General features: G+C 38.9%; 1 protein-coding gene across 3 annotated transcripts; it reads left to right on the top strand.

Moving 5' to 3' along the window:
• The first annotated feature begins 894 nt into the window (after nt 1-894).
• On the top strand, nt 895-24,730 carry LOC107593296 (tripartite motif-containing protein 66-like). Of its 3 annotated transcripts, none has more exons than XM_016282951.1 (18): nt 895-1,262; nt 7,795-8,128; nt 8,758-8,923; nt 10,960-11,089; nt 11,319-11,435; nt 11,708-11,822; nt 12,065-12,211; nt 12,504-12,621; nt 13,086-13,729; nt 16,256-16,462; nt 18,894-18,987; nt 19,118-19,202; nt 19,813-19,993; nt 20,075-20,757; nt 20,845-20,965; nt 21,135-21,209; nt 21,553-21,705; nt 24,434-24,730. In XM_016282951.1, exons 2-18 carry the CDS (start codon nt 8,120-8,122, stop codon nt 24,671-24,673), a joined length of 3,285 nt encoding a protein of 1,094 aa, XP_016138437.1. In that variant the 5' UTR covers nt 895-1,262; nt 7,795-8,119; the 3' UTR covers nt 24,674-24,730. The 3 variants fall into 3 exon arrangements, with proteins under 3 accessions (XP_016138437.1, XP_016138456.1, XP_016138446.1); XM_016282970.1 differs by having other exon boundaries at nt 18,897-18,987; XM_016282960.1 differs by lacking the exon at nt 895-1,262 and having other exon boundaries at nt 7,030-8,128.
• Nucleotides 24,731-26,324: the final 1,594 nt, after the last annotated feature.

Consider the following 26,324-nt stretch of genomic DNA (forward strand, 5'->3'; position numbering starts at 1 on the left):
TTTTAAATGAAAAGAAAGTTACCTAAATTACATTTAAAATAATATCTTGTCATCATTTTCTGGAAAGAAGTTACCATTTACTTATTTCTTTTGTTTCCAAAAACCTCTCTTCAAACTAAGTCTGAAGTTTTTTCTTCACAAATATCCAATACATTTCTAAAATAAAAAACACAATTTTTTTTAATAAAATGTTTTGATAAAATATATATTTTTAATCCACTCTCCATTGGCAGGTATTGCAGAAAGTGTATTTTAAATGCTGCCTGGGCAAGAACAGTCTCAAACAATTCTATCAAAGCCACTGAGAGCAAGCGCAGAACTGACATCTTTCTCCTTTATGTGCCACAGAGGGAGCCACAGCAAAGCACTACCAAGAAAAATATGACAGTTCAGTCAAATGGAGACCCAGAGCGATTTCTTTTTGACAAAACCTGTAAAAAGCTGTGAAGGAAATTGTAGGTATTATGAAAGCTGTTGTAATAGATCCCAAAGAATAATTGCATACCAAAATAATAAATACTAATACATATTTTGAACACTCGCCGAACACTATTTAAACTATACATATATTTATGCATAAAAATGCCAATTATAGTGATCCTGATAAAACATGTCGAAGCAACAGCATAGGCTACTTTTGTTTTTTCCAGTTTCATGGGATTTTTGGCTTTTGTGATTTTAAACACATGAAACTGATATAAACATCTTTGTCTGACCCTAACAATAATATACTGTATATAATCTTATTAAATGTTTTAAATGCAAAATCTTGCATGAATAGGCCTACTCGTTATTTCCTCACTTGTGTTACAAGAAAACTGAGGCAAAGGCGACATCTGCTGGATTGGGTGCAGGCGACATTTAAAGGTAAAGAACTTTAGTGCGCAACGCGGGGTGCGTATCACGAAAAAATACAGGAGGTGAAGGACAGGATTGACAATGCGGTCGGTTTCGTTATAACTTTGTTTATGTGTGCGTCTTAGACACCTTCCACACATAGCAGATCTACTGGAGACCGCACAGTGAAACTTGTGCGTATAGATGCATGCACGATTTGGCCTTTTGACAGTTGCAGCTCTTATAGAGCTCTCAATACGCGTGTAAGAAATATAGTCTCCAGGGGTGGAAAGACTTTTAAGGATATGGTGATGTGAAGCCGTTTAGACAGTGAAGCATTGCTGAAATCGCTACAATCGTCCGGCCGCCGAAGAGGAGGAGGAGGAGGATGGTTTTTGGATTTGTGCCTCTTCAAGAGAAGCAAGGTGCGGTTCAAACTCTTATTATGTGTGCATGCGTTCATCACTATTTCATTTGCATCGTCAGTGTGTGGTTATACTCAGTAACGATCTATATTGCGCTAAACACAAATGCTGCCACGCATATGAGCAGGATTTTGTGGAGTCCCATCCCATCTGTGAGGTGTGCGAGAGAAGATTCTCCCCAAAACGCAGAGGTTTATGGTGCGCATTTTGACATATTAACTTACACATGTGCATATATGTTTCGCATCATGGACTATTTAAAGCGGGATCACTTCAGTGTTCATTTTAAATATGACCGTGGAGTAGATTAGACACTTGTCTGTATTATTATTAATTTTGTTGTATTTTGAATGTAAATAATACGACGCAAAATTAATAATCTTTTAGAGGGATTTGAAATAAAACGACCTTTTATCGCTCTGTGTCTGTAGAATCCCTCAACAAGAGTTTGTTTCCCTGAAGAGTTATCTGCCTCCGATTATTTACAGGTTAAAATTGAACGTAAAGATCTATTGATTTCAACCTTTCTAATTGATTGGCCTATTTTGTTCAAATTATACTGCGATTTTTTTTGTGCAAGTATGAATTTTATCACTTAAGACTGTTAAATTATTTCGTGCAGCCTAAATTGAAGGTCATTTATTGGGGGCGGTACGTTCAGTCATGCAACTCAAATTGTAATTTGGCTCTACGAACTAAACGTCAATTATAAAATACTTTTTGTAACTAATGCTAGAATTTTATTTTCTGGTCATATATTTCTGTAGGTCTAACAGATTTACAATGACTTATGGATCGAAGTAGCTTAACCATATCGTACTGGAATGCGCATGCGCAGCGCTGTGTCGTTACCTTGTTTGGGCTATCCACCTTTTTCTTCAACGCAGAAGTAAGCCTATGGGCGAGACTTCCGGTTCATTAGCCGCTATAGGTAAATAACGAGGAGAATAATAAAGTGCAGTAAACGGTAAAACTGTTTGCACTATAATTAAGTTAACTAAAATAACTAAAAATTATGTTTTGTTCATAATTAAAGGGGTCATATGATGCGATTTCAATTTTTCCTTTCTCTTTAGAGTGTTACAAGCTCTTGGTGCATAAAGAAGATCTGTAAAGTTGCAAAGACTAAAGTCTCAAATCCAAAGAGATATTCTTTATAAAAGTTAAGAGTCAACCACGCCTACCTAAAACGGCTCGTTCTAACACGCCCCCACATGTCTACGTCACGATGTGGGAAGATTTGCATAACGCCGCCCAAATGTTCACGCAAAGAAAGAAGGTGTAACTTTGATTCTCGCTGTAGTATTGTTGCTGCCGCCATGTCGTGAAGGCGCTGTGTGTTTCGTTGTGAAAGCAAAACTACTTTGTGTGGCCTTCCAAAAGAGGATGATATCCGCTTAGTCATGCCTAGAGCCGATCCGTGCTGGTCGCTGAGGGAATACAACAGTATGTGAGGGGCGTAACATTTCCGTCTCACGCTTGAGGTATTCAGCCAATCACAACGCATTGGATAGCTGGCCAATCACAGCACACCTCGCTTTTTCAGACCGATGAGCTTTGTAAAAATCGACGCGTTTCAAAAAGGCGGGGCATAGAGGAGAAACAATAATGTACAGTATGTGGAAAATAATGTGTTTTTGAACCTTAAACCGCATAAACACATTTCATTACACCAAATACACCAAATAATGTTCATTTTAGCAGCATCATATGACCCCTTTAAGATGATACATTAAAATAATATGATAAGACACACCAACTTTCAATATCAAGCAGCAAAACAAACTGTTTTGTTCAGCTAAAAATAGCTGGACGGAGTGGACCCAGATGAGACCGGAAGCCAGACCCATAGAATTTACAAATGGTTCACTGGTTCACAGCTGGGCTCTGAACGGGTTCAAGGAACGAAAACGAAAACTGGAAACAAACAAAATTGACAAGAACAGAACCAGAAACAGAAACTAATTCAAATTTTATAGTTCCGAACAGAATCGACAATTTGAAATGGCCATTAACCGGTTAATAACGTTATTTTATCGTTCCATTTAATATTTGAAGTTTGCTGTCAACCAATCACGAGTTCCAGTAGTACGGTCTATGCAAATGTAACGCTGACGCCAACGAGTGAAATGCCCACTCAGAACTCATCTTAAGCCCGGGATACACTGCATGATTTTAGCAATCCTATATGATCATTACTTTATCACACTGTGCACCATGGATCGTTTAAACTTGGGTACGACAAGCATGTAGACTTGTACGATGATGACACCTATTGAATCGTAGGCTGCGACGGCTGCGACACACGTTAGCACAACGTCATCAGCATGCGCTCGTGGTAAACAAATTCCGGTACGTCAAGATGGATCGCGCTTTGGCAGTTGTGCTTTTCATGTACGCTGAAACAAAGAAGAGGCGCTGGCGGAAGAGGGCAATATGGACCAGCTCATGGCTCGGGAAAAGAGGACAACTTGGGATGCCAGTTTTGCACAGGGAGCTTGGCAGCTGCAGTTCCTCCGTTATCTCATCCTGTTTTTTTTCTTTTTCTTTTTGAGTTAAGAAAACACTGTACTTTATTATTATTATTAATAAAGGCAAATATAGGTTTTTAAAAAATTATGTTACTAACTGGTATTTCTTCTACCTGAACCGGTTTTGGAACGGTAATAATACAAATGAATGCAGGAACAGAAATGTAAAAATATCGATTCTGCTCGGAGTGAACCGATTGAATTTTTTTTTCCGTTTTCAAGCCCTGGTTCACAGAGATCGCCCCTCTCCCCCCAATGGAAAGCCATTGAAATTTCGAAACATTTCGAAACAGTTATGACGTAATGAAGCCTCGTTTACTGAAATCACGTGACTTTGGCAGTTTGATACGCGCTCCGAACCACTGTTTCAAAACAAATGATTCATAAACGTTTTGAAGCAGTGCTTCGAAAGCGGCCATCACTATTTACGAGTCAGCATTTAAGACTTTTATATTGAAAGAGACTGAAACGGAAGTTATTTTTACTTTTAATAACAGCTTGTAAGACGCAGTTAACAAATGCAGTGAGCAGCACTGTCATCGAAAATCACCCTTAACAGATGAAAGGACAGTACGACAAAGATAACGCTTTCCTCAGCAGACATTCAAACTAATGTTTTATTGGGAATATGAGATTGAGCTGAAGAATGAATGCTGTATCAGATGCAGGTAATCACACTCGCTCAGTCTATCTCTCGCTCACAATACTCTAATGTACATAATACAGTAAGCTTTTAATTAAGTAATACAATAAGTTTTTAATAGAGGTGGAAAGTAACTAATAACAAATACTTTCATTACAGTACTTAAGAATATTTTAAAAAATTTTCTACTTTCTTGAATTTGATTCTTGAATTCAATTGTGTTACTTCTACTTTTACTTGAGTAAAATAAAACTAAAGTATTCAACATCGCTACATTTATTTTTCACCAAAAGTACAAAGTACAAAAAAAAAAAAGACAAAGGAGGTGCCGATGGAGAAACGGAGCGAGCCGGCGTTTGACGGGCACTTTTCAAACTTCTGGGGTGGAGCCCTGTGCTTCAGCCAATAACAGACCGGTCTGACTAATCAAACCAATTAAAACCAATCAAAACTTCCAGTTCAGCTGGGGGGCGGGGCATTCAAACCGTGCTTTGCTTTGACTGTAAATCACCGGCGTTGTTGTTTTGAATCAGCATAGCGTTTCAATATTTTAGTGAATGTGAGCTATGCTGTGATTTTAAACCGCAATTTTGTCAACTCCTGAAATTGGTCATACAGTTAATATTATACAGCAGTATAAGTAAATAGAAACTTGGTTGATAGAAGGATGCAGTTATTGCATGGATGGAGCAAGAAGTGTCTAAAATACATACACACAGTTCAGTTGAATGGTAAAAATAGCCCTCTTTAACAGTGTAGTTAAACTAAATGCACAAAGCTAAAATAACCTCAACATTAACAACAACATTGAAATAAGAGCGCATGCATTTTTACGTGCATCTGGCTGATAGATCAACCATGATTTATCTGTCAATCAGATACATTTTAAATCACTTTTTCTGTGTGCGTGCTTTGGATGTGTGTGCACATAGGCGAAGAAACGAGATAGCCTATGTATGACTAGATGATTTATTCATATCTAAAATGAGACGAGGTGAACATGCAGTGCATGTTTCATTCATACTCGAAGCCGGAGGGCGCTCTCACGCAGAATGTCCAAAACAGCCTCGTAGAAGTAATATATAATAACTTATGATGTGCAGGAAAGCCCTAATATGGACAAAGGCATCCAGCTATGGCTGTAGCTAAAAAAAAGGTAATTTCAGGTCATTTCCAGGTAAGAAATATAGTATATGAATAATGCAGTGCTAATTGACATAACATTTATTACAATATAGAAACTATTCTGCCTTATTATGTTTGTATAAGCCATTCCTAAAATTGTCATTAGGAAAACACAGAAAAAATATTATAGATTACAAATGATTGGTTATCGTCCAGCAGTGTATTTGATTTCTTAGCCAATTAAAAGACATAAGAAAAATAAAGCTTGAAAATTAGACAAAAGTTGTTCTTTTTTTGTTTAGTTTTACATTTCTGTCCCCCTCATTTCTGAAATGATGGCTATGCCCCTATGTGTGCAGTACAGAAAACAGAGCACAAGTCTGCTTGTGCTTGAATGGTTTAAAGTCATTAAAATGCGCATAAAGGAATCGATAAGAGGAATCGAAATTTTAATTTTATAACAAGTAGACGATTCCTGACCTTAATTGGAATAGATTTTGGATTCCCAAGCCTAGGTATGGGTTAACATGTTAAATAAAATGCTCTTTTTTTTGTCCTACCGAAAATGTGCCTGGAGTCCACCTTATATATATTAAAAAACTCATTACATTCGATCTCAAAATGATTTATTTTATTTTTATTTTATGTGTTTCCACTTCCTTTTCACTTGTTAGAATGATACTGACTCATGTTTTCCCCAATACATGTTCACTTTTTTATGACACCTTTTATTACACTTTTTTTAAATAGCTCTCTTTATGATGAAACCTCTCATGTGTGTGCTTGAAGACATTGGCGTGTTTTTCCCCCAAAAGTTTCACACTAAATCATGTGACTGACAATTGTTTGGTTATTTGTAACTTGTTTAATGGGACATCACATAATTGCAATACACTACAATTAAATGTTCTGTCTCACTAGACAAATGGCTGCATATTTACACATGTAAAGGAAATAATCATCTCAGAGACCCAATGGTAATTTAAACATTAGATTATGTTTGTATCACTTATATAAAGGGCATGACTGATTACCATTGCTGATTACTGATTACTGATTACCAAAATTATATTTTGGTATAATTACTTCTTTCAGGCCTGTCTCAAACCGACAATTGGCTATTATAAACATTCACTTGTAATGAGTGAAGACATAATGAATTGAATAATCTGTACTGAGACATTACCATCTGCTATGGGCAAATCTGCCATTCCCCTGTCATGATCTCATAACCAATGATGTTAATGGATGTTACTAAGGTGTTCTTCCAGGGGAGGAACCTCCTCTCAAGTTTCTATTAATGTACTTTCTCTAGAGATGGCTGTGCTTGCTTGCTCAGGCGGAAAGATACTCGTGCTGAATTCACTTACTAGAGAAAAGGAGTCACCTCTGGTAGTAGAAAGAAAGAGAGAGAGAGTGTGAGAGCTTTTTGTTTTAAAAGCCAAATGGAGTGGCATGGAAGGCAAGACGGTGAGATGCAGGCACGCCTGTCTGCCCAAAGAACAAGAGAATGACTGGCTGGGTAGACTAATTGTGTTTTAAAGTGGGTCTGTGGGTACACAATGGGGAATCGGATGGTTTTAAGCTCCCATGAGCAGCTCTAGAGGAAGAGAGAGTTGTCAGATTTGTAGGTCAGGCTGCAGGGGTTGTTGTCAGGCAGACTCACGGTGGTAGAGGGGGTTTCTTAGAGGGGATCTGCACGACACCGATGTCAGTTCGGGTTACGTATGGTTTCATTAGTTTCCGCCAATCCCATTTGCCCGACCACCTGCCTTTTCCCCCTTTATGCATTGGTTGTTGAACATCTCCTACCTGTGAAAGATTTTTGAGGAAGTCATGCCTCAAAATTCTTTCGAGAAGTGGAAGTGTTATATGATCATAATTGATTTCACACTTTGCAGGGCATTGTGAGAGCACATCTCAATTCCCATCTGCTCCTGGAGAAGGCTGACCCGGTTTCAGCGTGTTACGTGGGAGCAGGCCCGGTCCGGAGGGACCTGTCCCTTACTAGTGCTGATCTAAGGAAGTGAGGAAGGAGGGCACCAACGTGTTCCCTCATCACCGATCCATCTCACACCCTTTTCGTGCACTCCTCCGTGCAATTCTCTTAAATATTGTAGGTCATCTGGCACCTCTCCCCTTCCATTTTTGGCAACAAGGGCTGCCGGGGATATTTTGTCCCAGAAAAAAAAATAATTATCAGCCCTCCCTAATTCCCAATTATTATGAACAGGCTTATTTAAGAAGAAAGATCATGGTGGCTGTCAGAGGGAAGGATTCGGGATCTAAGCAGCTGAAGGAAGCCAATGAGGAGAGCTACGCACTGGCCACGGCTGAGGGCACACGAGGAGGAGCGCTCAGGAGTCTACTCCACTGGGGTTAAAGTGTGCAGTGTGCACTACTTCCTGCCGCAGGTACAGCTGTCACAGTGTGGTGTGGTGCTCTAGCTGTGTCAGAGGCTTGCCGTGTCCTTGCCTCACTGCTGCAAGAGCTGCTTGGCTGGATATCGCAATCGTTCTCACACGCACACGCAGAGGAATCCAGATCCCGTCTTCGCCATGGAGAAGGTAAGACGGTCCTGCACTCAATTTTTAGGAAGATTTTGCGAGCTCGATTTTAATTGTCTTTGAGTTGACACTGAGGTAATCTGCAAACTGCAGCTTCTTGTGACACAGAGATGACGCATGATGTGTTATTGTTTCGCTAGTTATGCTTTTTGGGAATACTAATGCGAAATGCAAATGTGAATATTTTTGGCATTCTTTGAACAGGCTGCTTTGCTTTCTAATGAGCTATTAAAGCACAGCAAGTGCAGGGTTCAGAATGAAGACTTTATATTGTTTTTCATGACAACAATGCTTGGCTTATGAATATGAAGTCCCAGAGTAGTTTAAAGCGATAGTTCACCCAAAAATCCAAACCTGTAAGACTTTCTGGTTAATCCATAGAGCACAAAAGAAGATATTTTGAAAGTCAACGGGGTCGAAACAACATTTACTTTAACTGTATGAACAAAAAACACTTAGATGGCTTTCAAAATATCTTCTTTTGATACGGTGGACGTGCAGTTTATGCCTGCTAGACTAGTTGTTGTGGGTGTAAGCATATAAGATGTCCACTCATTTGTGGCTGATAGATGTGGTGTCAACAAACCCTGTTCTACTGGAATGCAAAATAATTTTAAATGTATCTACAGTGCTGTTCTGAGTGTTCAGAGCCCAGGATGGCACAGAGCTTGTGCACCTTCTGCAACAAGTGGCTGTGTTTCCAGTGCACAGACCTGCATCAGCATGAGAGAAGCTTCATTCAACCATTTGACCTGCAGCACCAGCCGCGAGACCTTCCATCATCATCTGAAATAGGCAAGACTAAAGTCTTTCTTTTACCAATCTCTAATTAGCTCAGGTTGGCTGTTTGCTTGCACATTTCTACTCTTAGCCACTGGACATTATCAGCTCCGCACCATCTTTTTCTAACCCCTCTTCTTTAACTCAATGAATAATGCATTTTATAATAAGTGTGAATAATTATCCTGTGATGTATTGTAGTGTTGTATTTTTTATGTGACCCAGTTTCTAAAACTGATTCTCTCTCAGCAAACGCAGCACAATTTTGGCCTGTCTGTCCAACGCTAGCTTTCTTTTATCAAAACTCCTGAACTTTCTCTCAAGATGCTCTGAAATCCACTTAATGTATGATAACGGCACCACAAGTCCTCACAGCAAATGAGAGATGGAGTGATAGAAAGAATGAAAAGAAAAGAAAAAGAAAGACAAGAGCGCGAGAAAGAGTGGTAGAGTGTGAGAGAAACAGAAGTGCGGGTGTGAAGCAGGATGTGGTCGGTCACCAGTATGCACTGAGTCAGTGGGAGCTCTTCGGTGTTGGAGCCTGTGGTCTCGTACTTTAACATCTCTCCCTGTGCAATGTGTCAGTGTGTCTCTGTCTACCCCACACTGTCACAGTATCAGCCGGCCTGCGCTTCTGATGGACAGACTGTATATCCAGTGTGACAGGTGCTGCCAGTTGAGGTCCTTCATTTCTAATGGAGTTCTGCATTCTGCCTGACTAACTCTCCCTGGCCACAGAATTATATATGCAAAGGGACTGTTAAAGTAATAATGTTTTATTTAGATTATAATTTTTGCTACAGTGGAATGGAAATGAGAATGTTTGATTTATTTGTTGACGTAATTTGCCTCAGCCCAGGTTAATGTGGATGTCTTTATTCAAAGAAACTCATTTCAGGAGAACACTTTAAAACCTAGCCAGGCATCTCTGGTAATTTCTTTTGGGGTTTATTTGTATATCTAAAACAGAAACGAATAGTTTTAGATTTAAAATAAAATAAAATAAAATTGTAAAATTGAATATTAATTTATCTTGTTTTTAATAAAAATAAAATATGAATGTATCATTTAACTTTGATCTTATTGAACAAAACAAAACAAATGTATTATAATTTAAATAAAATCATAAAATAGTTATAAACTGTCTGTGTAGGTAGGTCTTTTACTTTATTTGTTAGATTTTCAAAAGCAACAAAATTATTATAATTATTTTAAGTAAAATAAAATAAAATTGTAAAAACCTGCCTGTAGGTAGTTTATACAATCAAGAAACTTAGCATTCTGATCTGATATTTTTTTGAATGTCCAATGCTAGGTGTATACCAGAAATTGTGGGGCATTCATTCACACACACATGAAAAGCAGTAGGTGTTACTTTATATGGCTCTTGAAAAGCAACTAAATAATTATAGTAACTATAATCATTTAAAATGTAATAAAACAGTTCAAACCTGTCTGTGTGTGTCGTTTGCATGATCATGTAAACTTAGCATTCTGATGTGGTAGTTTTTAAATGTCCAGTGCTAGGTGTGTGTGAAATGCGGGCCATTCTGAAGGCACACTTGAAAGCAATACTTTATTTGGCTCTTCAAAAGCAAATGTAGAGTTACATTCCTCATATTGGCAGGGCTTTTAATGAGACATTAACTGATTGATCAAAGCTCTTCTGTGTTCCATTTTTGTCTGTTTTACTTTTGGTGGAAAAATTATGCATTTATACGTCCAGAAATATTTATAAGCATTTTGATGTGCTTTGTTTCTCCACTAAAAATAAATGAAGCTAGCATAGAGAGTGACTCACAGAGGCCAGCGAGGTCTTTTGCTCTATATTGGTGAAAATGATTTGAACATACTTAAAACCTCATTAAACCTGCAGAACTCTGAGAGATTCCTCATGCTCATATTAACACGCTTGTTTTCGTGCATTTTTCCATTGTACGTTTGTAACATTTCTTTTAAATATGTGATCCTTGATTACAGATAATGTGTTCTTAATGGGAATCAGCTAATTAGGCCTCATTTCCTCTCTTCTGTTGTGTTGCGTGTCTCAGGAGCCGGTTGCTGCGGGCATGCAGTTGTCATGTGTTCTCTCCACAAACAGGAGCCTCTGGAACTCCTGTGTGAAACGTGCGACCTCATGGCCTGTAGCATCTGTCACCTGTCCGCCCACAAAGACCATCGGTATGCTTAGAGGACACATACCCACTGACACGCATGGCCACATTCACAGTGCTCTTGTACACATGCAAACACTCTCTCTCTCTCATACACTTTCCTAAACACATGCACAAAGATGCAGACAGAACAGGTGGCCACTTTCTCACGTATCAACAAATACGCTCTCGAGCATGTTGTGTGTAAACATTAAAAGTCAAAGGTGTTTCACTGGCTGTTGTTTGCTTATCTTTAGACTGGTGCATGTTGGGAAAGCTCTGCAAGACCAGCGCTGGCTCCTGCAGAACCTCATGGCCCGAGTGGAGGAGAAGAGATCCGCTGTGGAGAGCACCGCTAAACAGATCCAGGGCAGGTGAGACGATATCACACCCATTCCACCTCCATGATGCTGCTAATGCTAGCGTTAATGCTAGTTAAACAAAGTGTCCATTACTCATCTAAAATGTGAACAGCTGGGATTCTTAAGACAACAAGCATAGTTTATATGCAGCATAATGACTTTGACAAGATCCGTTACTTCCTCTGAATGATTTCAGCAGATGTTCAAGCATCCAGATGTACTGGTCATATCGGTTTGTTTATCCTTCTATCCTCAGCCATCTCCTTGTTCGTTTTTCTTTCCAGGCTCCATGGTATAAAGATCACGCAGAGGAAGGCAGAGAACCAGATAAAAATGGCTAAGATGATTATGATGAACGAGCTTAACAAACGGGCCAACCTATTAATAGAACAACTGGAGGTAATTACTTTTTCCCTCGTTTCTCTCCTCTCCGTCTTTCTGTGCCGCTCCAAACGTATTCATCTCCAAACATCCATCTGACCGTGGATGTACTGGTGATGGAGCGTGCGGAACAGAACGTCTTCTGAGCGAATCATGCAAAATAGGCAGATTCTGCCAAGTAGCAACATATCCAAGCTGATGGGGATCTTAGGAAAAGTGGTGAGGAGATCCACGTTTTTGTCGTTGTCTTCCGGTTGCAGAGTATCTCCAGTGATTTCAAGCAACGTCTGGAGGACCAGCTGCAGGGGGCCATAGAGCTGTGCAGCCAGCTGGAGCGCGTGCAGAACTTCATTACCTGGGCTACAGCCCACCACAGATGCAATCCACTGCTATTCAGCAAAGAGCTGGTAGGATTTTCTCAACGTCCAAGTGGACTTTAGATGTTAAGATTCCTGGCAGCTGCCTGCTAAGTTTCTGGCGGGTCTCAAAAAGATGTCAGCACTATTAGTTTAAAGCAGCCTCCCCTCTTTTTTGTGGCTGCATTTAGATCTCTTAGAAATAGCCTTAATCGTTTTCTCACAAGCATAAAAATAGAGAAACAGTGCTGTAAGAGTTTCAGTTTCACTGCCAGAACTGCATGCAATATTTATAACTCAGAGTTCTGTAATCATGAGGTTTGATCTATTATTCATTTGTCAGATTGCTCTTCAGATGCAGCAATTACTGGAGCCACTGATGCTCTCAGAGGCTTGGACCTCGTTGAAAATCAAGTTTAACTGGGATGCCAGCTTCTGGACCAAGCAGATGTCCACTTTAGGTAAGCTGAGCTATTGGACAATGGCATTAGATGGTCACTTTTTAAAGCCATTCACATTTGTACTTTCTTACAGTTTATAGTTTATCATACAAGGACAATGTTAAACTAGATTTGCACATTCTGAAGGAAATGTCAAGCCCTCTAAAACTGGTTTTAAAGTTGTAGGTGAGCTTAGGTTTTAGATGTTGGTTCTGTGTAAAGGAAATTTGGCGGCAGTGTAAAGGTGACTATAAAAGTAGTAGTCATAATAATTAGTCAATTCCTAAGATGTATCTGAAAAACATGTATCATATCTTTGTTAGCAGTAAGTTTGAATTAAAATCATTATAATTATAAAAAATATTTATAAATACTAAAAAATAACCACTAGTACAAGATTAACACTGGTGAACAAGAAGAAAAATGAAATGTTTGAGGAATATCTGTGGCCGCGCAAGCACTGTAATGATTCCTCCTTGCTTTAGGTCAGCTGGTTGTTGAAGGTGGAAGTCGTTCATACTCAGAGGTTGTGGGTCATCCCAGTATCCTGCGACCCCAGCCTGTCCCATGCATAGCAATACCTCCACTGTGCCATGCGGTGCATGAACCTGGCTGCGCCTGCCAGACCTTCTTTCAGCCCCAGCTCTGCTGCCTTCACTGCAGACCTACTCAATCCGTCCCTTTGGATAAATTCCCTGCTCAATGTCCTCAGGCCACCAGGCGGAGCTCCCCGCCGTCCCTTCACAGCTGCTGGGAGGCTGATGCATCTGTCCCGGTGCATCCACCAGGAGCTCAGCCTATACAGCCGTCCACCTCTCACCCTGGATCTGACCTTGTCCAGCATGGAGCCAGCTCAGCTTCACCTAGGCAGCCTGTCGGATCCAACAACCACCCGCTCCCTGCTAATTCCAACCAGGCTGCCATGGACGGGAGAAAATCTGCACCAGGCCAGCCTCCTTGTGAAAGAGGGCAAACATCTGCACCCGAAGCAACCACAGGGCAAGAAGCATCACCAGACAGTGAGCTGCCGCGGGTCCACAATCAGGCTCAAGTGCAGACAACCACAGAAACTAGCAACCAGCCCATGATTGAATTGCAGCCAATCGTTGCTCGCATCGATGATGACAGGGTGAGTTTAATTAATTTGTCGGTGTTTATCTGTCTTTTGCAGAGCAATACCTTTGCTCTCAGTGTGCTCAATACTGACCACAATCCTCAGGCCTGGCGCTCTTTAGTGCTTGCAAAGGTTGCATGTTAACCATGCTGTTAACTGGTCTACACCACAAGCAGATGAAAAGGCCATTGAGCAGCACTGCAAATGTGCTGAAGCATTGAAGAGAACTAAAGTGTGGGGTCCTTACAGTATACTGATTTTGATTTTGGTAGATGATCATTTGTTTTTCAGTGTCAAGAATTTAGGTTAAAACTTATATGACTAAATGAATGTAAAGTATACATTTTCAGCAAAGCTACAGGTACAGCTTTTTTTTTTTACCATTATTAATCATGACTATTATTAATCATCTAGTAACATTTGTATAACTCAGTTGTCCTGTGGTGCAGCAAATGAGTTTATGAAGTACAGATATTCCATGTAGTCTCTGTATGACAGTGGCTCACAACCAGGAGGCCGGGACCCACTAGGGGGCTTCAGTAAACTTTTAAGGGGGACTCAAGATGACTTAAAATGAATTAAATTAAGAAAAAGAAAAAAAAACAGCCATTAAAATAAGCTAAAACAATTAAACCCAATAGCTATTTATTATTCTAATTCACCCCTCAGAAACTGTTTTTCTCAAAGACCTGGGAAAGCCATGTAAATTAATAAAATCCATGGGAAAGTTTTGTACATTTTATGAATATTATGAACATTTTCATACTTAGGCCAAGCTAAAATATTTTTTCGAGTAGTAATTGTAAGCAAAAAATATAGTACAAATATTTTGTACTCACAATAAGGTTATATGAGGCATATGTTTTTATGCTGTATGAAGTCATAAAAATGACGGGTAAGTCATTTTATTTAATCAGTAATGAAAATAAATAATTTAATATGTATATTATATTATTATTTAACTACTGTGTTCAAAGTACTGCATACTGTATATTAAATAATAATAACAATAATAATAGTATTCATAATATGTGTGTGTGATTATTATTATAAACTATTTTATAGAAAATAATTAATGATTAAAGAAAAATGGTTTTAGATTAAGTACAGCATTTCTGACATGCTGTCACACTGCTGTTACTGTCACATTTCATGTCACCCATTTACTGTTTCTTATTTATTAAATTTTTTTTAACATAGCACTTTGCTCATGTTGTGCTTGTGCTTTAAGTGTATTTGGAGTTGGTGACGGCGTGAGAACAGTGAACTCAACATCGCAACAAGCTCCACCACTCTCAATATTAATTTAGAAAGAGGAAATCGAATCATTCCTGGCAGCATCATCTCTATTTATGCGGCTGTAATGTGTTTTCATCTTGACAGCCGCTGACAACACATCTGCAAGCAGATGGTGAGACATAAGTGTGGACAACTGTGGTGTGAGCACAGAAACAATCAAGACCACACACACACACACACACACACACACAGCCAGATAGACAAACTCGCTCTGCTCAGCAACCACTCCTCAAGCTTTATTGGAAGAGAACCAAATCAGGCAATAGAAGTTATTATTAGATCTCTTGATGTCAGTATTTTGATAAATTTTCCTAGGACAAACACCAATCAAAATCAGTTTCCCTGTAAGATTTGGCACTCCAGGGGCAAATTTGTGTAATATTTATTTTTTTATGTATCATCTTCAGCCCATAACTGTGACATGATTAAAGGGAGGGGGAAAAGCGCTTGGGTGCAACCACATATTTACTTAACCTGGCATTAATGAGAAGCTAAGGGAATTGAAGGAGCCGGCTGTTGCATTTTTCTTCATCTCGCTGTAGAGCCCACACGATTACCTTTAAAGTCTCTGAGACCTCCTACCTTCTCTCTGCACCCACACATGCTTGCAAGACACACTCTCCACAGCTCGATTCATTCCACCCTCTCCTCCTGGGCTTCTATCAGGTGAGTGGTTTTAATCCTGAGGTAATTATAAGAGAAAGGAGAGGGAGAAAAAACCATAAGAGTGCTAAAAGACAGGTGGAGGAGGGGCTACATTGAGCGTACGCGCTGCTGCCTCCAACTCTGACATTTGTCGTGTTAGTGAAGGATGCAGTCGCTTGGGCTTTTCTAGAACTTCTCGCATTAGTGAAATGATGACAAGAGAAGAGAAGGGCCGTGGAGGAGAGAAAGTCTAATCTCTGATGTGCTAATGCTGCTTATTCAAAGAAGCCTTCCATGCCCCAGATGTGGGATTTACATATGATAATTGGTGCTGTAACTAAGTCATATATTATCAGGAGAATTATTTTGTAGCGTTCTGAGTTGCGGCACTTTTCTCTCTGTATTTGAAAGATGTGATTGTTCTTTCTTTTACTCCAAACTAGTATGGGTACTGTGCATTGTCACACTCAAGGTTGTTGTTCCTCACCGTCATGTCCTCTGATGTCACTGTTGCTATGGTTGTAATGTGCTGCATATGCTGTCGAGATCACTGTTAGCCTAGTGCTGCGCTAATGAGAGTTTGGCTCTCTTCCGTAGAGATCCTCAGCGCTAGAGATGTTCACGCTGGCTCAAGGCCGAGGAGGTGACGACCAGAGCCGTTCCGGTTCGAAGAGGGCTACCAGGTCTCAGAGCAACTCAAAAGGACCCAGAGGACCTCGTAAAAGTCTGTGTAAAGCCAGGCCGAACAGGGCTGCTCATAGCCTGGCAACAGTGGCTGGGGACCAGGAATGCACAACGCAGCAGGTAAACTTTTTATATATGTGGCGAGACAAACATACCCTCTTTTCACAGCAATGCCATAGAAGAATAATTTTTGGTTCCTTAAAGAACCTCTCAGTGAACAGTTCTTAAAAGAACCATTTTTTCTTAGTGTGAACAACATTTTAAGAAAATCGAAAGAACCTTTTTCCACAATAAAGAACCTTTTGTGGATGTTAAGATTCTTCATGGAACCATCAATGACAAAATAAGAACTTTTATTTTTAAGAGTGTAGACATGGAGACTTGTATTATGGCGCTTTTCCACTGCATGGTACGGCACGGCTTGCTTTTGGGGGGTTTTCCACTGTGTACAGTACCTGGTACCTGGTACTTTTTTCAGTACCGTACTGTACCGTTACCAAAATGTGATGTGTAAACCCTGCTGATCATTTCCCGGAGAAAATCGTCACTACCTGCATCATTGAACTTCAGACACTAGTCCCGCTAGATTAAGGGTGCTTCTCAAACGGAAGGCTGCATCCTACGAAGGCTGCATATCTCGGCTGCCACGTCATCAAATGTCGCTGAAGGCCATCTCAAACGGAAGGATCCTTGGAAGGCAGCCTTCATTTCACGTCCTTCATTCAGCTGAATTTGAAGGATGCATGGGATGTATCCTCCATGACCTTCAATCACCCACAATCCTTTGTACCCATTCCAATTCATGAAAATAAACTGACGAAAAACGAGTCAGTGCTGAGCTTGTCTGAATTTATTATGCAATGTAAGACAAAAATAATGTTTTCGGACATGAAAGGATAGATGTTATCTTTTGTTTTGGTGTAAATTACGTCCCAAACGCTAAACTGCCAATAATTTAAGCCACGGGGAGACTAGACGACTGTGATTCATTGTATTGCATTAATAGAAAGCAAAATAATATAAAGATTTGTAATACAAAGAATTTTTCCAAAACTAAGTTTATTACTGTTTTTGTGAAGTGACGGTGAGGGCGGGAACATATGTGACGTAGCCATGCGCACTTACTAGACTGTCTCATTCTAGCGTTTAATGCCAAGGAGGACTCTAGCCTACAAGACTCTGAAGGACTGAACTAGGAAGGACGCAGCGGCAGCCTCGGTAGGATGCAGCCTTCTGTTTGAGAAGCACCCCATATCAGCACAGCCAGCGAGGATCGAACGCAACTATTTTTGAACGAACGCAACAGTTTCGAACGAGCACACCTTTTTTAAACAACAAAATAATGGCTGTTTCGTGGTCTGTTGAGGAAGTACAGACGTTCTTCTCGTTGATAGCCGAGGGGCGGATTCAGGGAGATCTTGATGGGACGACGCGGAATGAAAAAGTTTTTCAGGAGTCGCAGCAGTGGAGGCGACGCAACCATAGAGTGGTGGAACTATGATGTCACTTTCTATAATCCCGCCCACTCTAAAGCGGTACTAAACTGCAGTGGAAACGCAAACCGTGCCGTGCCGTGCCGTGCTGAGCTGAGCCGATGCGCCATTAGTGCAGTGGTTTATAACCAGGGGTTTATAATAAGGAAAAACAAGCTTTAAAATAAGCTATTTTAATCAGTGTACACTTCCAATTTCCATAAATAAATAAATACTTTATATTGTTTATATTGTTGTGGACAGTGTGAGGCCTTGGAGTCAAAAAGGTTGAGAGCCACTATATTGGCGAGTTTTGTCCCAGAGCTCAGCATTGTTTCTACACTGAAAATAAATAAATAAATAAATAAAGGATTTTTAAAAGTTGTACATAAAACAAATTTTATTAGAATGTTTTACAAGAAAATATTATTTCAGTCTTTCTACTATAAAATTTCACATTTAATTCAATGAGTTATTTACTATTTCTTTGTAATTAATTGTGAAATGTACTATCAAGAGTGAAAATAGTTTCAACACCAAAGTTTTTTTTTTCAGTGTAGGGATTTTGAAATAACCTTTAGGTGTAGTCGTAATGTTAAACTTAATGTTAAACCCCACAAACTTTTTTGAAAATATATTTCTAAGAAGATAAGAATAGTACATTGGTATGAATGATTCCCTATATTAATATTAATAATAATTGACATTGATGAAATGCTCTTGAAAATTCCTTTCAATGTCCATTTCAAACATGTCTGTTATACTGTCCAAAACACATTTGTTTCAGTGCACACAGCTCTATTGCTTGCCTTTTAAGGGATAAACCAGATGATGTACATCAGAAGAGATAACTGTTGTCTTGGAAACAGTTTCTTTAACCCCTTTTGTTAGACAACAAATTAGATGCAGCAGCCCACATAACTGATTGTATTCGGTTTAACAAGTTCACTGTTGGCTCACATTCATATTTGCTGATTTAGTCTGCATGCTGATGTTGTGACATCACTGCATCCATTACCTGTCATCAAAGTGGCTGCGTTTCATAATTTGGATTTTACCGTTCATTTCTTTAATCTTAGCAGGTCTGTGCACGACCCGATGCTTCTGAGATGATGCCAGGACATATAAGCAGTCACACTGCATCCTCTCTGACCACCTACAAGTCTGAACCAGGTTAAGAGGCCAATTATGATTTCCAAATAAGCTTCTTTCATGTTCAACTTGCAATAGAAATACACATAATGAGGAATTACACATTTCGTAGCGGATTAATCCATCTAAATGCCATTTTTCCTGGTTTCAGATAACGTATATGCATATGCCTATGAAAACAGAAAACCGAAAACCAGAAAGAAGAACAGATTGTCTCGAGAGGATCCAGATACCAGGTAGAATTTAAAAATGAAACAAGAAAAAGCTACAGGTTTACTGCGCTTGTTTGTAGGGCTGCACAATTTGGGCAAAAATTTGGTGATTTAAATATCAATATGACTATAAATTATGATAATAATATTCATTATTAATATTTTATTGTTTTTATTATTGCTATTATATAAGAAATATCACTATTGTAATATTTCACTTTAAAATAAAAGTATTAAGAAAAATATAATAATAAAAAAAATAGAACTTTGTAAAAATGTCCATACTAATATTTATGGCTTAAAATCTTAATTTTAAAACTCAATATCTATTAATATATTTTTCAAACGTTAAACCATTTGAGCATTTTTTTTTGCAGAGAGCAGTATCCTTTGTTGACAACAGCCAGTTTATAAATGGTTCTAATTAAGTATGGGAAGATATAAGTGATCCAAACTCGTGTGCAACAGCATTTACTGTGAACTGAGCAGCTCTGAGAAACTCCTGTGTAAAAGAACACAAAGCCATACACAATTTTGATTTTATTTATATGAATTGTGCAGCTCTACAAGTAACATTGGAAATGTGCCTCGAAGGTTGAAAGGTAGAATTTATTTTTTTGTTTGTTTTCTACAGTGACAAAGAAGCCCCCGATGGTTCGAAGGTTCCAGTTGTGTGTCTTGAGCGACTCAAGATCCTAGTTTCACGACATCCACCACAGAACCATCAGGGCACAGACCTTATTTCTCAAACTGAGTCTGGACTCAAACCTGAAGAAACTGTATTCAGAGTGCTAGAGAGAAAGGACACTTCTCAGGTATCATTTTAAAGTTGTTGAAATGTTTTTCTAGGTTTTGTATCATCTCAGTTAATAATAATAATGTTAATGTCCTTCAAGGAAACTTTGGATAAGGAGTCAGTTCAGACAGAGGACAGCGTGTCGGCCACAGAGCAGCTATCACCAGAACATCTGCATAGCAGTGAGCCATCTGGCTCCCTTGAGGTTTCTCAGCTTCCTGTGCAAGAATTTTGTAACATAAACCAAGAGTCTGGGGTACTAGCCATCTCCAATGATTCAGATCCCATCTTACAATCTGACACTGAAGAAATACACTCCCCATCTGAACTCAGATCAGTGACCGGTTCTGATTTCCAAACTGAATCCGTAAGAGAGGCTGAACCGGGCTCGGATGCAGACGTGGAATCGGAGCTCCTGCAAGAATCAGATCCGAGCTCTCAGTTTGAACTGCAGGTCGAATTTGAATCGGATGTGATTTCGGAGCAGCCTTCTGAATCGGTGCTCTCAGCTTCTGAACAAGAATTTGAATCAGATCCAGATTCCACAGCCGAAGTGACTCTGAATCTTGAACCGGAGCCTGAATGGGTTCTTCCACCTGCTGCCGGCTCTGAGACTGTATCAGAACCTGCAGCTGAACATCAGCCTACAGAGGAAAGCCCTGAGATAGAGAATGAGGACTTCTGTGCGGTCTGTCTCATCGGAGGAGACCTTCTCTGCTGTGACCGTTGCCCCAAGGTCTTTCACCTGTCATGCCATGTCCCTCCTCTCCATAGTTTCCCCATGTAAGCCACTCTCCCTTCTACTTCACATATCCACCTGTGTCTTTACTCAATGCTGAAACTAACCTTTATCATCTCGGGCTTCCACAGAGGCGACTGGATTTGCACCCTATGCAGGGATGTGGAGCAGCCAGAGGTGGAATATGACTGTGAGAATGACCAGATGTCCACAGCTTTGCTGGCATATGGGCTGTCGGCGTGTGACCAGAGGGTAAGTGAAGGGGATGCCGAGTCTCATCTGGCCTAGCTCTAACTAATCCTGTGACCTCAGAGGTCTGGGAGTCTAAATCCAAAAAAAGTTCCTCCCTCAAGAGATTTACAGTCTGTCTAACAAAAGTGAAATATCTCTGTTGATGGATGGCTTGTCTGTTTGATCACAGAAATGTGAGAAGCTGACGCTGCTGATCCTCAGCAACATTCTCAGTGCTCCGTTCCATGAGCCTGTCAGCCCTCTGGTAATTTTAAAACGAATTATCTTGTGATTTTATATTTGAAGAGTTCCAGTGCAAAAGCCTCTAAAAGCCATCTTGGTCAAAATTGAGATAACGATACTGAGTGAATGCTCTCAACACATAGTATATGTTCATCAAGTACTTTCATTTCTAAATCCCAGTCTCAACCCATTCAGAAGTACCAGTACTTACATAGAAACCTATACATAGTAGCCAGAAAGAAATTCTAATTTTAAAGAAAAACGTCAGACGTACTTAGAGGCTTTTGCATCTGAACTCTTCATTTGTAGATGATACTTTTAACTATCTTTCTATCTGCTCATTTTTTATCTCTATCTATTTATAGGCCCGTCATTATTATCAGATCATCAAGAAACCCATGGATTTGTCTGTCATTCGGAACAGGCTCAGCAGAACCAGCAACACACACTATCGTTCCCCGCAAGAGTTTGTGACTGATGTCCTGCTCATGTTCAAAAACTGTGGCAAGTTCAACTACGTGAGTAAAATGCATTATATTGCTAATCTACCTCCTTCTAGCCATTAGTGGTGAATATTTAATTCTTATAATATTCAGATTCATATTCAAACCACGTACTGATATAATGATTATGCATTACTTTTTTAATATCCTGTTTAATTTAGCTGAAATTAATTTTTTAATAGATAAGGTAACCCCCCCCCCCCCCCAAAAAAAAACAACAACACTAATTTGTGTTCATTTTGTGTATTTGCATTGTATAATAAATTAAGTTCTGAACGTAAGTTTGGGAGGAGTTTGTTCATCTAATCCTGTCAATCAAATGACACGAATATAAAGTGGCTCACTCTTTCATCCTCCAAATCCATCTTTATTTCTTGTACACTGCATTAACAAAAGTATGTGGCAGTGTAGCTACACGATTAGAAATTGGTGCTTAAAATCAAGCCATGGTGGAGGGTCGAGCAAATGGACTGAGGGTCATGCCCCCCAGTCCGTTTACCCACATCACTCTTAAGGATTATGTGGACATGTTGACTTGTGGCAGAAAGATAAAGATACATTTTCGTCAGCCATTACTCCAGTCTTAGGTGTCACATGATCCTTCAGAAATCATTCTAATATTCTTATCTGGTGCTCAGTTATTTAAAAATTATCATTGGGGCTCAATCATTAATAATTGTTATTATTATGCTGCTTAATATTTTTGTGGAAACTGATACATTTTTCAGGATTCTTTGATGAATAGAAAGTTCAAAACACCATTTATAGTCAAGTCAAGTCTGCTTTATTGTCAATTCTTCTACATGTACAGCACATACACACAGAGAATTGAAATTGCGTTACTCTCAGACCCTTGGGTGCATACAGATAACATAAATACAGATTAAATACAAAATACAAAATACAACTATACAAATATACAAATAAGGTAAAATGTAAAAATATATATATAAAGCACAAGGCATATGGCAGTTAGAGTGCAAACCAGTAAAGTAAACAACAGTGCAGATATAATGATTGTAGTGCAAAAAAATGATTTGTAGTGCAAAATAACTTATTCAGACTGATTAAAGTGACAGTGTGTGTGTGTGTGTATTTGGGAGGGGGGAGTGGGAGAGTCCATCAGAGGGTACTTTTTTTATATAATATATAATAGAAGTCTTTTGCAACATTATGAATGTCTTTACTGTCCTAGGTCCTTGCTGAATATAATTGTTTTTTTTTGTTAAACCTTACCCCAAACTACTTTTGAATGATAATGTATCGTTTTCCATAAAAATATTAAGCAGCAAAAACTGATGTCAGCCTATATCTAATAATATAATATGAATAATAAGAAATGTTTCTTGAGCACCAAATCATCATGTTAGAATAATTTGTGAAAGATCATGTGTCACTGAAGACTGGAGTAATGACTGCTGAAAATTCAGCTTTGCCATCAAATGAATAAATGACATTTAAAAATATATTAAAATAGAAAAGTTATTTTAAATTGTAATGATATTTCACAGTATTGATGTTTTAATTACATTTTTGGTCAAATAAATGCAGCCTTGGTGAGCATAAGAGACTTTTGACCCGTGATGCATATTTTTATTTATTTATTTTTATTAACCATTTTGTTTTCTTCTTGTTTCTAGCATGGACCTCACTATATTTAGTTAAATGTATGCTTATACAAATTAAGCACATTTAAGATGTACTCTCTACATTTAATAATCTTGTGGAAAACAAGAAAATAATTACTGATTAAGAATTTTTTTGTAGATACTGATGGACTTATTTATTATCATCAAGATGGTAGGACATTATTGGCATGTAGCAGGATCACGTACTTTAGTTGGATATACTGTTAAATGTATAGGAATATGCTCAGACATATGGATGTCTCTAGATCTTAAAGGGTTAGTTCAACCAAAAATGAAGATTCTGTCATTAATTACTCACCCTCCTGTCATTTCAAACCTGTAAGACCTTCGTTCATCTTCGGAACACAAATTAAGATATTTTTGATGGAATCTGAGAGCTGTCTGACCCTGCATAGACAGCAACGCAACTGAAATGTTCCCAAGTCCAGAAACGTAGCAAGGAGATCTGTAAAATAATCCATGTGACATCAGGGCTTCAACCGTAATTATACGAAGCTACGAGAATACTTTTGGTGCACAAAAAAGCCCCAAAAAAGACTTTATTCAACAATTCGTCTCCTCCGCATCACCCTGTAGCGCCATTTTGGAGAGTATCAGCTGCACGTAAACAGCGTATGCTGTTCATTGTCAGGTGCGTCACACCGGATCTGTTTCCTACATTGTTGATTTGATCTGAACGAAAACAGCATATCCGTGTGACACAGCTGACACAGAACAGCATATGCTGTTTACGTGCAGCTGATACTCTCCAAAATGGTGCTACAGGGTGATGCGGAGGAGACAAATTGTTGAATAAAGTCGTTATTTTTTTTCTTTTGCGCACAAAACATATTCTTGTAGCTTCGTAAAATTATGGTTGAACCCCTGATGTCACTTGGATTATTTTACAGATCTCCTTGCTACGTTTCTGGACTTGGGAACATTTCAGTTGCGTTGCTGTCTATGCAGGGTCAGACAGCTCTCAGATTCCATCAAAAATATCTTAATTTGTGTTACGGGTTTGAAATTAATGACAGGATTTTCATTTTTGGGTGAACTAACCCTTTAAGAGGTCAGAAATTGCAGATGCTGACAATGCTGCTTTCTTTCTCCAGTCGGACTCAGAGGTGGCTCAGGCAGGCCATAGTCTACAGTCCTTTTTTACATCCAAATTGAGGGAGGTTTTCCCAGATCTGACCTGCCCTGTCCAGGAGGAGGAGGATTCAGAGAATGAGGATTATGAGGAGCTGGAGAGAGCCATGGTGACTGGATTTCCCTGGCCTGAGAGAAAAGAGCAGAGCCACAGGAAGAGGAAGAGGAGGCACTCCCTCAACTGGAGGAGAAATCACTATTAGTTGTGCCTCTCTCTCTCTCTCTCTATATATATATATATATATATATGTACAGAGACATTTGACCCACTTGCTCTGAGTTTTCCATCCTGGGTGACTTGCTGTTTTTTTTTTTTTAAAGATTCACGTTGAAATACAGTATATGCTTTTTCTGAGGACTAATCTCACACATTATATCCTGTTAATGTGTCATGCTGTTATCTGTAGCTGTAGGTAGGTGTTGATATAAGCCTATATCTCCAGACTCGCCTAAGGTCTTGCACTAGTATTTATTTCAATGCTTATACTTACATGAAATTGTACAATCAATTTGATAGCTGACTGGTTGCTGGCAACTGCTATTTAGTAAATATAGATAAGCAACATTCATTGGTAATATTATATAATATAATTGCTCTAAATTTCATTCCTCTTTTATCCAAATATCCTTGTAATGAGGTACTTAAGGGAAACAGGACACTGTTTTGGTTCAATATTTGCAAGATAAAGATTCTGCAAACAAGGCTATTGCTTAGTATGACGTCAGTTTGATTAATGACTTGTGCATTGCTTTTTTAAAGATAGCAGTAGTTAAATTTCTAGACATTTTCTTTAGTGATATCTTCAATCAACACTGCATACAAAATAAATTAAGTTTAAAAAAATAAAGATTAGGGGAAAAAATGATTTTTTTTAAAATTCAAGCCCAAAATTAAGCATCAAATAATTTACAATGTGATATACTATACTAAACGCAGATTAATAATTTGTTTCTTGCTGTAATCTCACAGGCTCACATATGGGACAATCTGCCTCTAACCATTCCTTCAGATAAAGATATTAAGTGAGCTTTGATGCTATCTAAAAGGGTGATCATTTTCTTCAGTGATACCGGATTTTTTTTCCTTTACAAATTGAGTTTTCCTGGAAAGGTACTGTGATTCTTAACCCCAGCAGACACTTTCTGGCTCATCTTAACTGACAGCTTCCTGATGACACTTAAATCAGATCAGTGTCTGGTCTGGGTCTCGGAGAATTCCCCCAATACCTGCAGGATAACACCCCTGATTGCCTTCTTAAAGATGGGGGATATGAGCAGAGCCCCTCAAGGCCACACTAAACACAGACATGATGCAATAACTCTACTGGCAGCTTTTAAATCCCCCTTACCTCTTCTTCTCATGAGATACAGCTGGCCTCATTTCACCCCCCCCAGCTTTGAGTACTCATTTATAATGATTTCTAAAGGAGGTCATGATTTCTTGTAGTTTAATGGGCAATTTTTGCCCATTTTGCGTGCCTTTTGAAATACTTTGATTGTGATTAGACATGCAACTGCATTTGAAATATGTAGATTATGTAGATATGTAATTATGAAAATCCATGCAAGTAAATAAGCTAAATGTTTCATAGCATGTTGCAGTCTAATAGAATCAATATTTAGGCCTTTGCAAATGAGAAAGTTTATAGCCCTAACAAATGTGTCCTTTTAGAACAGATCAAAAAATATCGTGAGGTCTGATGGAACTTTGACTTGCCTTCATCATGATTGATTCACATCTGTGTGCTGTTTGGCCAGTTTAGAGAATGCCTTTTATATATATATATAAGTGATGTAGCACGTCCTTCTGTTTCATGATCATAATAGGTATACTTCCATTTCATAATCATGTTT

Source organism: Sinocyclocheilus grahami, unplaced genomic scaffold (assembly GCF_001515645.1).
Source record: "Sinocyclocheilus grahami isolate Dianchi unplaced genomic scaffold, SAMN03320097.WGS_v1.1 scaffold10.1, whole genome shotgun sequence".
Taxonomy (NCBI): Eukaryota; Metazoa; Chordata; class Actinopteri; order Cypriniformes; family Cyprinidae; genus Sinocyclocheilus; species Sinocyclocheilus grahami.